The sequence below is a fragment of the Acomys russatus genome, chromosome 12 (genome assembly GCF_903995435.1).
Source record: "Acomys russatus chromosome 12, mAcoRus1.1, whole genome shotgun sequence".
NCBI classification, from domain to species: domain Eukaryota; kingdom Metazoa; phylum Chordata; class Mammalia; order Rodentia; family Muridae; genus Acomys; species Acomys russatus.
This window is the reverse complement of record NC_067148.1, coordinates 174908-188297: the sequence shown is the minus strand read 5'-3', so window position 1 is coordinate 188297 and position 13390 is coordinate 174908. Positions and strand designations below refer to the sequence as shown.

At 37.9% G+C, this 13390-nt stretch overlaps 1 protein-coding gene across 2 annotated transcripts; it reads right to left on the bottom strand.

The window, feature by feature from the left end:
* Positions 1 to 4938: 4938 nt before the first annotated feature.
* On the bottom strand, positions 4939 to 13142 carry Tex30 (testis expressed 30). 2 transcript variants are annotated; one of them, XM_051153764.1, is made up of 6 exons: positions 13038 to 13117; positions 9929 to 10016; positions 9353 to 9583; positions 6795 to 6846; positions 6189 to 6394; positions 4939 to 5395 (listed from the first exon to the last, which is right to left on the bottom strand). In XM_051153764.1, exons 2-6 carry the CDS (start codon positions 9941 to 9943, stop codon positions 5222 to 5224), a joined length of 678 nt encoding a protein of 225 aa, XP_051009721.1. In that variant the 5' UTR covers positions 9944 to 10016; positions 13038 to 13117; the 3' UTR covers positions 4939 to 5221. The 2 variants fall into 2 exon arrangements, with proteins under 2 accessions (XP_051009721.1, XP_051009720.1); XM_051153763.1 differs by having other exon boundaries at positions 4940 to 5395; positions 9929 to 10002; positions 13038 to 13142.
* Positions 13143 to 13390: the final 248 nt, after the last annotated feature.

The window sequence follows — 13390 nt, the reverse complement described above, 5'->3', positions numbered from 1 at the left end:
AAACAAAAAACAAAAAACAAAACACTTCTACTGTCATTCAGTGCCTGTATCCAATGGTGCAGTGCTTGCTCCAGGCCTGAGTAAAGTAAGGTACGTGTCATAGGGGCTGTTTAACTGAGCTCACAGCAACTCCTGCAGTAACAAAAGGTCACAGGTAAAACATGTGCAGCCCATGCCTGGTACTAGCGTTGGAAGTATGCAGGCCATTTATTTATCTTTTTGGCAAGGCCTTGCAGTATATGGCGGCACTGGCCTGGAACCCTTATGTAATCCAGGCTTCCAGGCTGCCCTTCAACCAGAGATCCTCCTGCCTCAGCACAAGTGTGCACCACCTCAGTTGGCATAATTATGTAGTTAGTCTTCCTTTTATTTTTTCTTGAGACACAAGGTCTTCTTCTGTGACACAGGGTAGCCTGGAACTCTTTATATAGCTTGGTCTGGCCTGGAACTCACGGAAATTCTTTACCTTGACCTTTCAAGTATTTTATGCTTCCTTGTATAGTCAAGAAAAAAAAGCTGGGCATGGTGTCACAAGTCTTTAATTCCAACACTCAAGAGACAGAGGCAGGTAGATCTGTTAGTTCTAGACCACCCTGGACTACATAGCAAGTTTCAAGATACCAAGGGTTAATAGTAAGGCCCTGTATAAAAAACAAAACAATAAAAATAAAACTGGTTTCCTTAGTTAGTTTAAATTTGACATATACAAATAGCTTTTTAGTTAAAGTATATACTGTTACCACTGTGTAGAACATATAATTAACTGTCTCAGTTGAGCTTGCATGGCTTCTTAGAACACTTTATACTTCTTTTCAATAAAAGGTTCTTTCAAGTTCACTACTAACAGTCTTTTCATAGATTCAAAATCAAAGTTTTGAATGGCTTATTGGTGAATTTTCTTTTGATGTCCTAAGATCAGAAATAAGCATGGGTCACAGCCCTAATCTAAGTGGGTAGGCCTGGAAGCTCACTAGGCAAACACAGATTTAGTCACAGGACAGTGTGAACAACACTATTTTGATGTATGGTATTTTTGTTTTGATGATGTAATTAATGCTTCTTGCACTTCATTTATTCAAGGTGAGTTGAGAAAAGAGGTTTTTATTCTGCTGAAGTTCAGTCCTCCTCTGAGTGCATCAGAATTGCTGAGCTCTAATTTCCTGCAGAACTGGGGCTCAGGAGAGAAACAGCACATTCTAAACAGAACTGATAGTCTCCTGGCCACTTAGTAGACTAAAGGTACTTGTGTTTACCTTGTTTTCTTTCTGATCTTCTATTCTGACCTTACAAAGACAGTTCTTCAGAGTGTTTGGCAGAGATTCTATAGCTCTAAGAACCTTTGTAATCACTATGTTCTTCAAGTATGCCTTCACTTCTGTACCTCCACACGTGCACAGTTGCCATGGTATCATTTCCTCTAGATTTTTAAGTCTTATAGGTTTTTTTTTGGGTGGTGGTGGTGGATTTTCTGATAACATGTAAAGGAGCTGAGTGGGTATCTTGATTTTTTTTACACGATGGCACGTTTTCTCAAATTCTCTTAATGTTAAGTAACTCAAAGGGGATTCATTTTAGTATTGTCCTCTGTACTCCATGTTCCCAAGCTTTAGCACCGTATCTGTAGGTAGTTCTCCACTGACAAGGTCCTATACATCTAACAGGCTTGGAACAGCCTCTGGAGCTCTGTGGTTTGCTCCGTATATAAGTGCCTACTGGGAAGAGAATAATTTGCCACGTAGGTGCTTCCTTGCATTGGAAATCTCTGTTTAAATGAGTCATAAGTGAGCAGCACAAAAATACATTTATTTGTAATAATCAAGACAGATGTAAAAATTAGGACATTAGGAGGACAGCCCATTAGCAGCAGTTCCCACAGAGCCTCTCCCGTGAGAGGCAGAGATGAAATCGCAGGCACCAGAGTTCTTGTCAGAGATAGTTCCTGGCTTCCCCCCACCCCCAACACACACACACACACACACACACACACACACACACACACACACACACACGAAGAACGATCAGTCTGTTGGCTACATCTGACAGGTCTAGGTTCCCTGCTTGCAATGTTCTTGGTTTGTGCTTCAGTTTGTGCAGGCCCCCATGGGTCCAGATCTGCCAGCCTTGATAGTCTCCTTATGGAGGCCCTGACAACTCCCTCCACATCCCCTTCCCCCATCCTTCCATCCCCCAACTCTTCCATACGATTCACAGTTCTTTACTCTGAGTCTGGCTGCATGTCCCATTATGTGTCCGGATCCCCCACTGTGTGGAGTCTCTCAGAGGACATCTATGTTGGGCTAATATCTGCTTATAAGTGATATACGATGCTTGTCCCTCTGGGTCTGGGTTACCTCATTCAGGATGATCATTTCTAGTTTCATCCATCTGTCTGAAAATTTCAAGATTTCCTTGTTTTTGATAGCTGAGTAGTATTCCATTGCGTATATGTATCTAAGTTTCTTTATCCATTCTTCAGTTGAGGGACATCTTAGGTTGTTTCCAGATTTTGGCTATTATGAATAAAGGTGCTATAATCATAGTTGAGCAAATGTTCTTGGTGTGTATGGTGAAGCATCTTTTGGGTGTATTCCCAGGAGTGAATAGCTGGGTCTTTAGGTAGCACTATGCCCAATTTCCTGAGAAAGCACCAGCTTGATTTTCAAAGTGGTTGTACGAGTTTGCACTTCCACCAGCAACGGAGGTGTGTTCACCTCTCTCCACATCCTCACCAGCTGTCAGTTGAGTTTTTGATCTTAGTCTGGTAGGTGTAAGATGGAATCTCAGAGTCATTTTGATTTGCATTTTGCCAATGACTATGGATGGTGAGCATTTCCTTAAGTGTTTCTCAGCCATTTGATATTCTTTCGTTGAGAATTCTGTTTAGTTCTGTACCCTAATTTTTTAATTAGCTTATTTGGCTTGGCGGTATTTAATTTCTTGAGTTTTTTTTTATATATTTTGGGTATCAGCCCTTTTTCCAATGTAGGGTTGGTGAAGATATTTTCCCAGTCTGTAGGCTGCCATTTTGTTCTGTTGACTGTGTCCTTCCATAGTAATTTTTTAATACACCACTCAGGGTTAAATTTTGAGTGTCTATAATTCCTATTCAAAGTAGTATATTTGATTACTGTCTTAGGGTTTCTACTGCTATGATGAAGCATTATAATCAAAAGGAAGTTGGAGAGGAAAGGATTTACAGTTTACACTTCAGGCAACTGCCCCATCACTGGGGAAAGTCAGGGCAGGAACCTGGAGGCAGGACCTGATGAAGAAGCTATGGAACAATGCTGCTCACTGGTGTGATCCCCATGAGTTGCTCATCCTGCTTTCTTACAGAATCCAAGATCACCAGGCCAGGGATGGCACCATCCACAATGGTCTGGGCTCTACCAAATCAATCACATAGAAAATGCCTTACAGCTGATCTTATGGAGATATTTTCTCAATTCAGTTTTCTTCCTTTCAGATAACTCAAGCTTGTGTCAAGCTGACATGAAACTAGACAGCACAGTTGCCTATGTTTTAGCTTTGTTAAGCTTGGACTTTTGCATAGCCTTATTTTTAAACCTACTTTATCATTATGTCTATATTTTGATGGTTTGCAAGTTTCCTTTTGTACTGTCCTTTCTTTCACTTTTATAATTTTTCTGTGGGCCAGATTGAATCCAGGACCTTATTCATGCTAGACAAGAGCTCTACCACTGAGCTACATTTGTTCATTTGTCAATGGACATATAGCTGTTACTGGACCAATGGTTATATTTCTGATAGCTTGGGATACTTTTTGTTTTTTTGGCTTACAATATTTTGACACCCATAGAATTAAAATTTTTTAAATATTCGTTTTACACATTTAAGAGAATGACTAAAAAAGAGTATTATGTACAGTGATAAGGAAAATTTGAAATTATAGCTATACATAATTTTTCTGCTATACTATAAATGATCTGAACAGCTACCCACGTTTTTACTTATACCATATCTAAGTATGGAATAAATAATAACTAAAACTGATCTACTCTACCAGGGTAGAATGAATGAGGGATTCTCAAAGATGTCTGGACAAGTTGAAGCTTAGTATCTAGAGCAGTAGTAGGTAAGCTATGGATAGAATTTAGCATAGTACCAGTCATTTAAAATGTCTTTAGAAATTTAACATTAATCTCATTTTGTATACCTTCGAAGAACCCCTAATTCTGCATGTATTAACTGAACTATTTAGCTATTTTTAACTTTCTCTTTAATAAATTCTCTATTGACTTCATAAATGATGCTGAAAGCCCTCAAGTATTTTTTGCAAACCTACTACCAAAGCCTTACCTAATAGACCTTAAGTCCACATTTTACGAAAACTGCTACTGCACTCTCAAAACATTCAGGGTTGTTTGAAACCACCTCCATGTTCTACATGCTTCTTTTAACAGTGTTGAGCCCGGGGTTTCAAGCTACAAGTCTGAGCGATCACCCACAATACTATCCCTTTAATTTTGTATGTGTGTGTGTGTGTGTGTGTGCGTGCACATGTGAATATGAAGGTGGAGTCCCAAGGTTTATACATTTGTGTTCCACTTTACTTTTGAAAGACACTACCTCTGAAGATAGAGCACACTGATTTGTTTAAACTGTATGGCCAGAAAGTCCCAGTACTAGATTTACAAGGGCATGCTGTTGTACCCACTTCTTTATATTGGTACTAGGGATTGAATTCAGGGGCTGGCAAGATGCTAAGGTCATTTGCCAACAAGAACCCACTATCCCAAGTTGTCCTTTGACATCTGTACATCCCTAAGATAAATAAATGAAAACAAACTTTATAAAATTTAAGTATTCATACTCGCCTAACAAGCCCTTTATAAATGAGCCATCTTGCCAGCACTTTCTTTTCTTTTTAAAAGGTGATACTGCTTTTCAAAATTAAGCATTTCAGAGTAAGACAAAAGCACCATTGTAACAAAATGCAAATGTTTAATTTTTCAAAACTTAACTATACGAATGAAAATAAATTATAGACAACCTTCAATATTTGTACATTATCTCCATATAACTATAACAGTGCTTTAAAAAGACATCTTGCAAAGGATATTTTCATAATACAATGTTTCAAAAATACGGCAACATTAAAGAACATTAGTCTGAAATATATCTCACAATGCTGAGAGGTATACTTTACTTATCAAAGTAACCATACTTTTATTCAAAATAACATGGCTTTTAACAACAATTATTTCTTATCCATTTCAGTGATTTCTTGGATCCAAAACAAGATCTGTGTATTTATTTCTTTGAATACATCATTTGTTGACCGTCCCTTCACAGCCATGGAATGATTAGCCTTCTCAATCCAATGGATTTTACTGGGAGCTTGCATTTTCTGTGCTACTTTCTCCAATAAGTTCTGAAGAGGAAAGAGAAGAGGGTATTAGACTATTGATATTTAGTAAAGATTATCCTTCCCTCATCTAACTGGACTGACATTCACTCAAGAGTTTCCATTAAATACCTGCTCTACACACAACTTTATAGACAATGGGGTATATAATGAAACATCTACAACAGAGGCAGTCCAGTTTTCTCAAGCAATCACATTACCGAATATACCAAGCATTTGGGGACAAGAAAAAGTTAATCAGATTAGAGTTTAATTTTTTTCCCAAAAAAATTGTGTGCTATGGGAAATAGCAGTTTCATAATACTTGGCTAATATTCAGTAATACATAAATGCTGCCGAAGTTCATTTTGGAGTTAATAACAACAATCTGCCTAAAAGCTAAAGTGACTAAGCAAATATATACCCTACTATCTCCCAAATCCTACCAATTATATATTATTAATTCTTCAAATAAGAATTACATCTATTTGTCAAATCTCTTTGGAGATGTGTTTTGTTAATGTTTTTATTTTTATGTACTCTAAAGATAGAGGTTAACAAAGATACACACCAACATTAGACAAATAAGCATTTTTGCTGTTGTTTTTGTGTTTTGAGACAGGGTGAATATAGTCCTGGCTGTCCTGGAACTTGCTATACATATAGCCAAGCTGGTCTTCAACTCATAGACATCCATCTGCCCCTGTCTCCTGATTAAAGGTATGAGTCACCATGTCCAAAGGCTGAATGTGATAGGTAATAAATAATGTTGCCCCCAGTATGTTTCTTTCACTCATACAAACATAAAGTTCCAATTCACCTTTTCACACATTTCATCTGCTGAGCCTGACACAAACAGTACAGGATCCTTTATACGAAAGAGATCTTCGTCTCTGAGTTTATGCTGCTGCTTTGGATGGTGCAGTGGGTAAGAAATACAAATGAGACCTCGAACAAAATCATCAGTGTCATCTGGATCAGTATGACACATTACAGAAGCAGCTGCTCTTGAGCCCATCGAACGACCTGAAACCAATTAAGCTCAATTAGAAATATAAATATTTACATACAATACTAATGATAGTATGGTAAAATTAGATTTGCTGTTCTTCATATTTATGAGTGAAAAAAAAAATCACAACCCAAAACTGTGGTGACTAACAAATTCCAATGGTCTTAATAGAAACCTACAGCTTTATTAAAAGCTAAAAACTGATCTGGCTTGAGCCAAATTTTAAAAAGGATCAATTATTTTTTCAATAACTGAAAGGGCCAAGAAATTCTTTTTCAATGAATCAACTGTGAATAAAGGGAGAGTGTTATACACAAATGCTTTAAATTTGCTTTAAACAAAATAACTCTTAAATTAATTTCCTGTTATCAATTTTAATATCATCATAATAATACAGTTAACACTGAAGCTTACCTCCAAGAAAAACACCGGCAAGTTTGTATTCTCCTGAGGTCTTTAGGTAATTCTAGGTAAATCAACCAAAAAATTGTCAATTCCTCTCATATCATATTCCACTGGATATTCTTATCATTAATGATGTATATAAAATTTTATGCAAAGACAACTGTACAGATTCTTACAGGAGATATAGTTCTTTCCTCTTCTGGTCATATATTCATTATTAATTCTTATGTTGGTTATTATGTCAGAAAAAAATAAAATTTGCCCTTATAAAAATATTCAAGCAGTAAACTGTTGGTACACAATCCAAGAATGGAGTTGTGTGAGATTCCGAGTGCTTGTGAGAAAATGCCAATAAAACAAGACAAGAGTTTTGCGACCTTAGTTTCTTCAAAATACAGAATTATTCTTGAAATGTGTTTTTACGCTCCCCCTAACTGTAGTGCATAGGAGTGAGTTTACTTCAGTTGGTTATTGCATGAGATTTTAGTCTCATTTATTTTCTCCATTCTCCCAGTTCCCAATCACCTCTAGAGCTGTAAATAAAGTGGCACCTGAACTGGACTTGAAGTCGGCTATGAAGTAAGACGGTAGGGACTCTTAAAGAGCATATTAATGCAGAAACCAAGAAAGATTTTGCCCTATGTTGAACTTGTGCATCATTTTTTAAAGAAAGGAGGAGCACATGTATCAAAATCATAACTACTAGACTGTTTGCAAGTTAAATGTTTATGATCATAATCCCTATTCCAAAAGAAGTATGGGATAGAGTCTAAAAGAATATTGAAAAGGCATATAAATAAAGGGGAAAGATGTCTGTTCCATTTTGGGTCAATTTTGGACACTGATTCAAATTGTTATTAAAATACTTAAAGAAGATAAGGAGATTATTCATGTGACAAAGAGATGGCTAATTCCTTGAATAAATAAACTGGATGATCAAACCTTAAAATTGATAAGAGGGAAAGAAAGAGATTTCTCCTGTGTGGGCAAAATCAAAAGTAAAAACTGCATAAACTATGCCAGAGACAGTTCCTTCAGCTCCCTTACTGGAGCCTCCTTTAAAATATGTATCTTCCACTGCCTGAAAATGACCCTTAGTGAGCAATTGGATAATCACTCTAATCTTGAGTTCTACTTTTCGATGACAACGTAGGAGAGCCCATGAAAAAGTTAACTTTACAACCTAGTCAAGCATGGCTGAAAAAAGTACTTTGTTTACCCATCTCTCTCCAGCCTCATGAGCTGCGCTTGGTATTTCCAGTGCAATTTCAGCAAAATTAAAATGTTTACCTAAGTATGCACTAAACAATATTTAAAACTCTAGAAAGAAACACTGCTTTGGGCAGTCCTTGCACATTGTTTCGAGAGGCAAAGGAAGAACTACAGCTATTTGAATCTGGACTAAAAGAAACATTTGTGTATTAAGTGGACCCTTGGCTACCTTTAAACTTACTTATTTTCTCGACTAAATTGTCTCCTTTAGGTATTATAGCACAGAGGATAAACCCTTGAAATGGATTTATTTATACCAAAAGGCCACAAAACACTGATTACCTTACTGTTCTTGTTCAATTGCTTTCATTGTTCTAATACTATAAATTGTTTGTTTATATGACACTCATGAATCAAATGACAACTAGCTTTATCTAAAACATTTCAAAGCTAAGCCACTCTGGAGATCCTGTTATTAAAAAATAAAAAAGGTGAAAATGTCAGAACACAATCTAAGTATTCTGAGTGCTTGTGAGAAAACTCCAAGAAAACAGGATAAGAGTCTTGTGATCTCAGTTTCTTCAAAACACAGAATTGCTCTTGGCATGTGTTTTTACGCTCCTCCCAGGTTTTGCAGACAGGAGTGAGTTTACTTCAGCTTTTGTTATTCATGTGCCTCTATGGAAAAACATTTTTGCCATCTGTGGCTTGTCCTTGTTATTGAACATTTTACTCATGTATTCTTCTTAACCCCCAGAGTATAAATTGTCTGATGCTCTAAATATAGTTGGGTATTCCATTAGACTTTAGTCCACCTCATTTTTTGGCCCCATTCTCTCAGGTTCACAACATAAATTAGATAGGTAAACAGTTATGATGTCAAAGGATGAATTATTTTAAAGCTGGAAGTTTCAAAGTTGATGAAAATACTAGTATCTAATGTAAATAATTTAGATTAAAAGGAATATCAGGGTTGACTTTTACCCAGGGCTTTTAAGTCATGCTTATGGACAACTTATAAAGGTGGTATATTTTTATATAAATAGTATAATAGGTTTAATACTTAGGGATTGGCAAAACTATATTCTAAAGTTACATTATTCCACTGAGAAAAAATCTAAGTAGTTTCTTGGGCAGCAGCATGAAAGAACACTTAATGATGCCAACATTCATCTCGATGAAAACAAACTGATGACAAGAAAAGAGAGTAGTATGACCATTAAATAGCCTCCGTGTACTGCCATGTTTCTAAGGATACTCACTAAAATACTTTTATCTAAATATCAAATAAGACAACAAAATATCTTAAATTTATGAAGAATTTTTAGCAGATAAGTAAAAATATTTTTTCTTACCAAAACTGCTTTATATGCTTTAATTCTATGAACAATGTTAAGGCCTTTGCAAGTAAATCTCAGGCAAAAAAACCCATGAGATGCAAGATGGGATGCCAGTGACATCAAATGAGGAAGATTCATATCGCCAGATGCTCCATGTGTAAGAATTATTCCATATGCTATGTTCTTGTTAGGTACCAAACAAACAGCATCCAGTAATTTATTTCCAAAAGGTATTTTTAACTTTACCTAAAATTAAAAAAAAAAAAAAATCAAATTATTTCCTTGACTATTTAAATAATTGAATATATATGTACATAAACTGTATATTACAAAGCATTCTTTGTAATTCTATGAGGCAAGTACTATTATTCCTACTTTAAAGATAAGGCATAGCAGATAAAGTAACTTGCTCAAGGTTACACAGAATCAAAGTCAGGTAGCCTTGTTCTGGAGTCTTTACTTTCCAATTCTAATTCTGTTTTCGCCTTGCAAAGTGAAAACAAGGCTTTTATACAGAAGTAATAATTAACCCATTCCCCCAAGTTCCCAAAAAGTTAATCTGAAGATATGAAACATATGAAAATATCTTACCTCTGTATGACTCATTTTCACTGTTGAAGAATAAACATAAAGTGCATTACATTCGAGAAGCAAAGGGCATCTCCCTGAAAAGAAGATTCTGTTATGAAAGGTGAGTGCTGTCAGACATGGGAATGACTCCAAAATTATGAATGAGCACATCAAAAAGCTGAAATATTCACAATTAGAAACGAGTACTCTACAAATTGGCATCTCTATATATATTTATTAATTAATCATATACTACTTTGGAGATTTTTATGGGTACTCAAAACTACTTACAGGAGCTGGCAGAAAGTACGTATACTACTAAATAATTTTCATCATTCTTTTTTAAAAATATTATCTCAATTACCTTCAATTTAATTTCCCTACAGCTAGTAATTCATTTTTATCATTTCATTTCCCCCTTTCTATATAACAGAAGTATGTATCCACAGTCCTTGTCATATGACCCTATTGATACTGCATTTATCTACTGGAACATTTCAAAGTGCTGTTTCTGAGTTGTGCTAAGACAAATTCCTAAAAATTTTGAACTGAATTTTACCCGGAACCAGAGAAAAATTATGCAAGAAGTTTCTCATTTTTAGCTAGAATCCCATAATGAAGAGAGTTCAAGCAAATTTGAAGCCAAATTAAAGCCTAGAACCCAGTCTAAATCACAACTGATTTAAAGAACCATAAGCATGAATGGGTAAGAGGCACTATCATTTTTGTGATTGTTTTGTTTCATTATCTCCTTTCCATTGTAAGAGAGCTTTCTTTCATTTTTCAGCATATCATTTGTATCAGAATTTCCATTTATCACCCCTGTGTCTTCATTATCATTCAGTAGGTAACAACAGTAACAGGGTTCAAAGCTCAAAAAATACCAACAATATATTGCTTCATTTCACTTTTGCCTTGCACCCAGAACCTCTCTTGAGGCAACCAGTATTATTTGCTTCTTTTGACTCGTCTAAGTGATATTATACATACATGTGTAGGTATATTTGTAAGAAAAATTCATGGGAGAGGAAATGCTACATCAAATAATCTGTTCATAATTTTAAAAACTACTTTTCATTTAAAAATAGGCAACAGATAATCTATCATTTTTTTGTATGTACATATGTGCAAGTGCATGTGTTTAGTGTGTGTGTATGTATGTGTGTGTGCAGGCCAGAAGTGAACATCAGGTGTCTTCCTCTATTACTCTTGTTTTTTAAGACACAGTCTCTCCTTGAACTTGGATTTCATCAATCTGGGTAAGTTGGCGGGCCAGCCAATAAGCTTTAGGTATCTGCCTATTTGGGTTCCCCAAGTCTAGGCCTGGCTTTTAAATGAATGCTGGGGATCCAAAGACAATATTATAAACTCCTATTATAAAATTAAATTAAAAGAAAGAAAGAAAGAAAAAACAAACAAACAGGTAAATAGTGAGATCTCTTCACGCTTCTACCAGAAGCTACCACTGCAAACTTGTGTATATGTATACTCTTCCTAATTGTCCTGTTCATCCCATCTCCACTCTGTTGAGCCTGGAGGTTATTAATCTGGCTACTAACATTTTGGAAGTTGAAAGAGAAGTAGATGAAGAAACTATGGCTTTAGGTCCTTATTTTCATAAGTGTATCCTTAAAATTTTGGGTCCTCCAGTTTAAAAAAAAAAAAAAAACCTTGCTAAAATAAGCCTCCTCCTGGTCTTCTAACCATGGAGAATACAATCAGCCAAGATGGTGAAACGGGGAAAGTAATGGAAATATCCTACTTGCTCCTTAAAAAGATTTAACCTAACGTTTTATCTCTTCCACCCCTACCCACATCAATGCACTTCCTCTTCCAACTACATCTAGTACTGCCAGTTCCTATGTGTTCTGAAGGTTATAATTTATTCAGACCAGTTTTATTGTTCCCCACTGCTGATTTAGCCACTGCTTTTTAGAGTTCATTATTCAACTGTTAAGATTTCCCAAGGTGTCTTTTCTAGTGACTTTGTGTCCAAAAAAAGGAAGAAGAAGAAGAAGAAGAAGAAGAAGAAGAAGAAGAAGAAGAAGAAGAAGAAGAAGAAGAGAAGAAGCCAGGTTGGGCGGGGCATGCCTACAATCTCAGGACTTGAAGGACAAGAGACAGGAGAATCACTGCAAGTTTGAGAGCAGCCTGAGCAAGACCCTATCTCAAAACAAAACAAAAAGCCCAAAACAAACAAACAAACAAAACCCAAACACACTGCCCTGTATTTTTAATAGGATTTCAGAAAGGAGTAATATTAGACCTGTTTTCAAATTAACAGCAAACTAGAAAGTTCTTCTGGATTAACCTGGGGTTTTGTTTTTAAGGAAAACTGCTTTCCAGAGTTGAAGATGAACTTGTTCTAGGCTGCTTCAGTAACCCTGAAAATCGCCCCATATGGTAAAAGCTCAAAGCAACGGGTAGTGTCGATTTCATTTCTAGCTTTTTTTGTTTGTTTGTTTGTTTTTAAGATAAGGGAGGACTGAAGCCTGGCTCAGGTCAATGTCAGAAAACTTCACCAACCCGGTAGAAGCAAGGTGACGACTGAATGCTGGCACACAAAATAAATGCAGCTGATTCGGTCCAAACGTCGTGGACTATCAAGAGTAGAGCAGAGCTTGGGGGCCGGGGGGAGCTACTTACACTCAGAATGTTGTGTTTTATGGTCATATCTTTCAGTACGCCGTCAAAACACCACGGCCATCTGATTTCCAGTTAGAAAACATTTACGCATTGACCCCCGCAGCACTACGCTGGCTGTCACCGGCCGGGGTCGACCAACCAAACCAGCAAAAAAATCCAAACCCGAGGTTAGGGTTCCAAGGGAATCGTCGTTTATTCGCTCAACGAACGCGTGTGTCCCGGGCCGGGCAGCCGCCATCCCGTGGGCGAACCTCACGACGGGTAAGAGGCTTTGCTCCCGTCACCCACGACAGCCCACGAGAATCGCCACGGGCGGGCTCCGCCTGACCGCCGTCCAGCCCCGCGTCCGCCCTTCCCGGCAAAACAGACGGTCGGCTGCTGCCCGAAGGCGGAGAACTTCCACAGATGCCTTAAGCGGCGACCGACAGCTCCTGAGGAGCGGCCCCGCCGCCCCACTTCCCGCCGCCACCGCCGCCGCGCTTACCAGCGAACGCAAGAGTGACCGCCGGCACCCAACCGCCCTCACGCTCTTCAGGGAGCAAACTAACGCGCTCGAAGCGACCGCCTCGCCACCCTAGTCAGCGCGGCCCGCCACTGCGCACGCGCGCGCAGGTCCCGCCCCCGAGGTCGCGCCGCGAGGCTCGCCGGGAAGGAGAGTTTTCCGCTTGCTTAAACTCGGCCCCGCCTCTCTCAGTAGCTAGGTGCACGTAATCTTGAAGCAAGAGTCAGTGCGCTAGTGCAGCCAAGCGCGGGAAAGCCGCTTCTGTTGCTACCTTGGCCCCTTCCGGTACGATCGCTCCTTCAAAATACGATCAGCCCTGACTAAACCCTTCCTCA

What these genes read in the sequence shown, in the direction of transcription:
- Tex30 (XM_051153763.1), bottom strand. An exon ending in AAGCATATAAAGCAGTTTTG is followed by an intron (nt 6,847 to 9,352) that starts GTAAGAAAAAAT and finishes TGATTTACCTAG; the next exon opens with AATTACCTAAAGACCTCAGG. An exon ending in TGCCGGTGTTTTTCTTGGAG is followed by an intron (nt 6,395 to 6,794) that starts GTAAGCTTCAGT and finishes AATTGGTTTCAG; the next exon opens with GTCGTTCGATGGGCTCAAGA.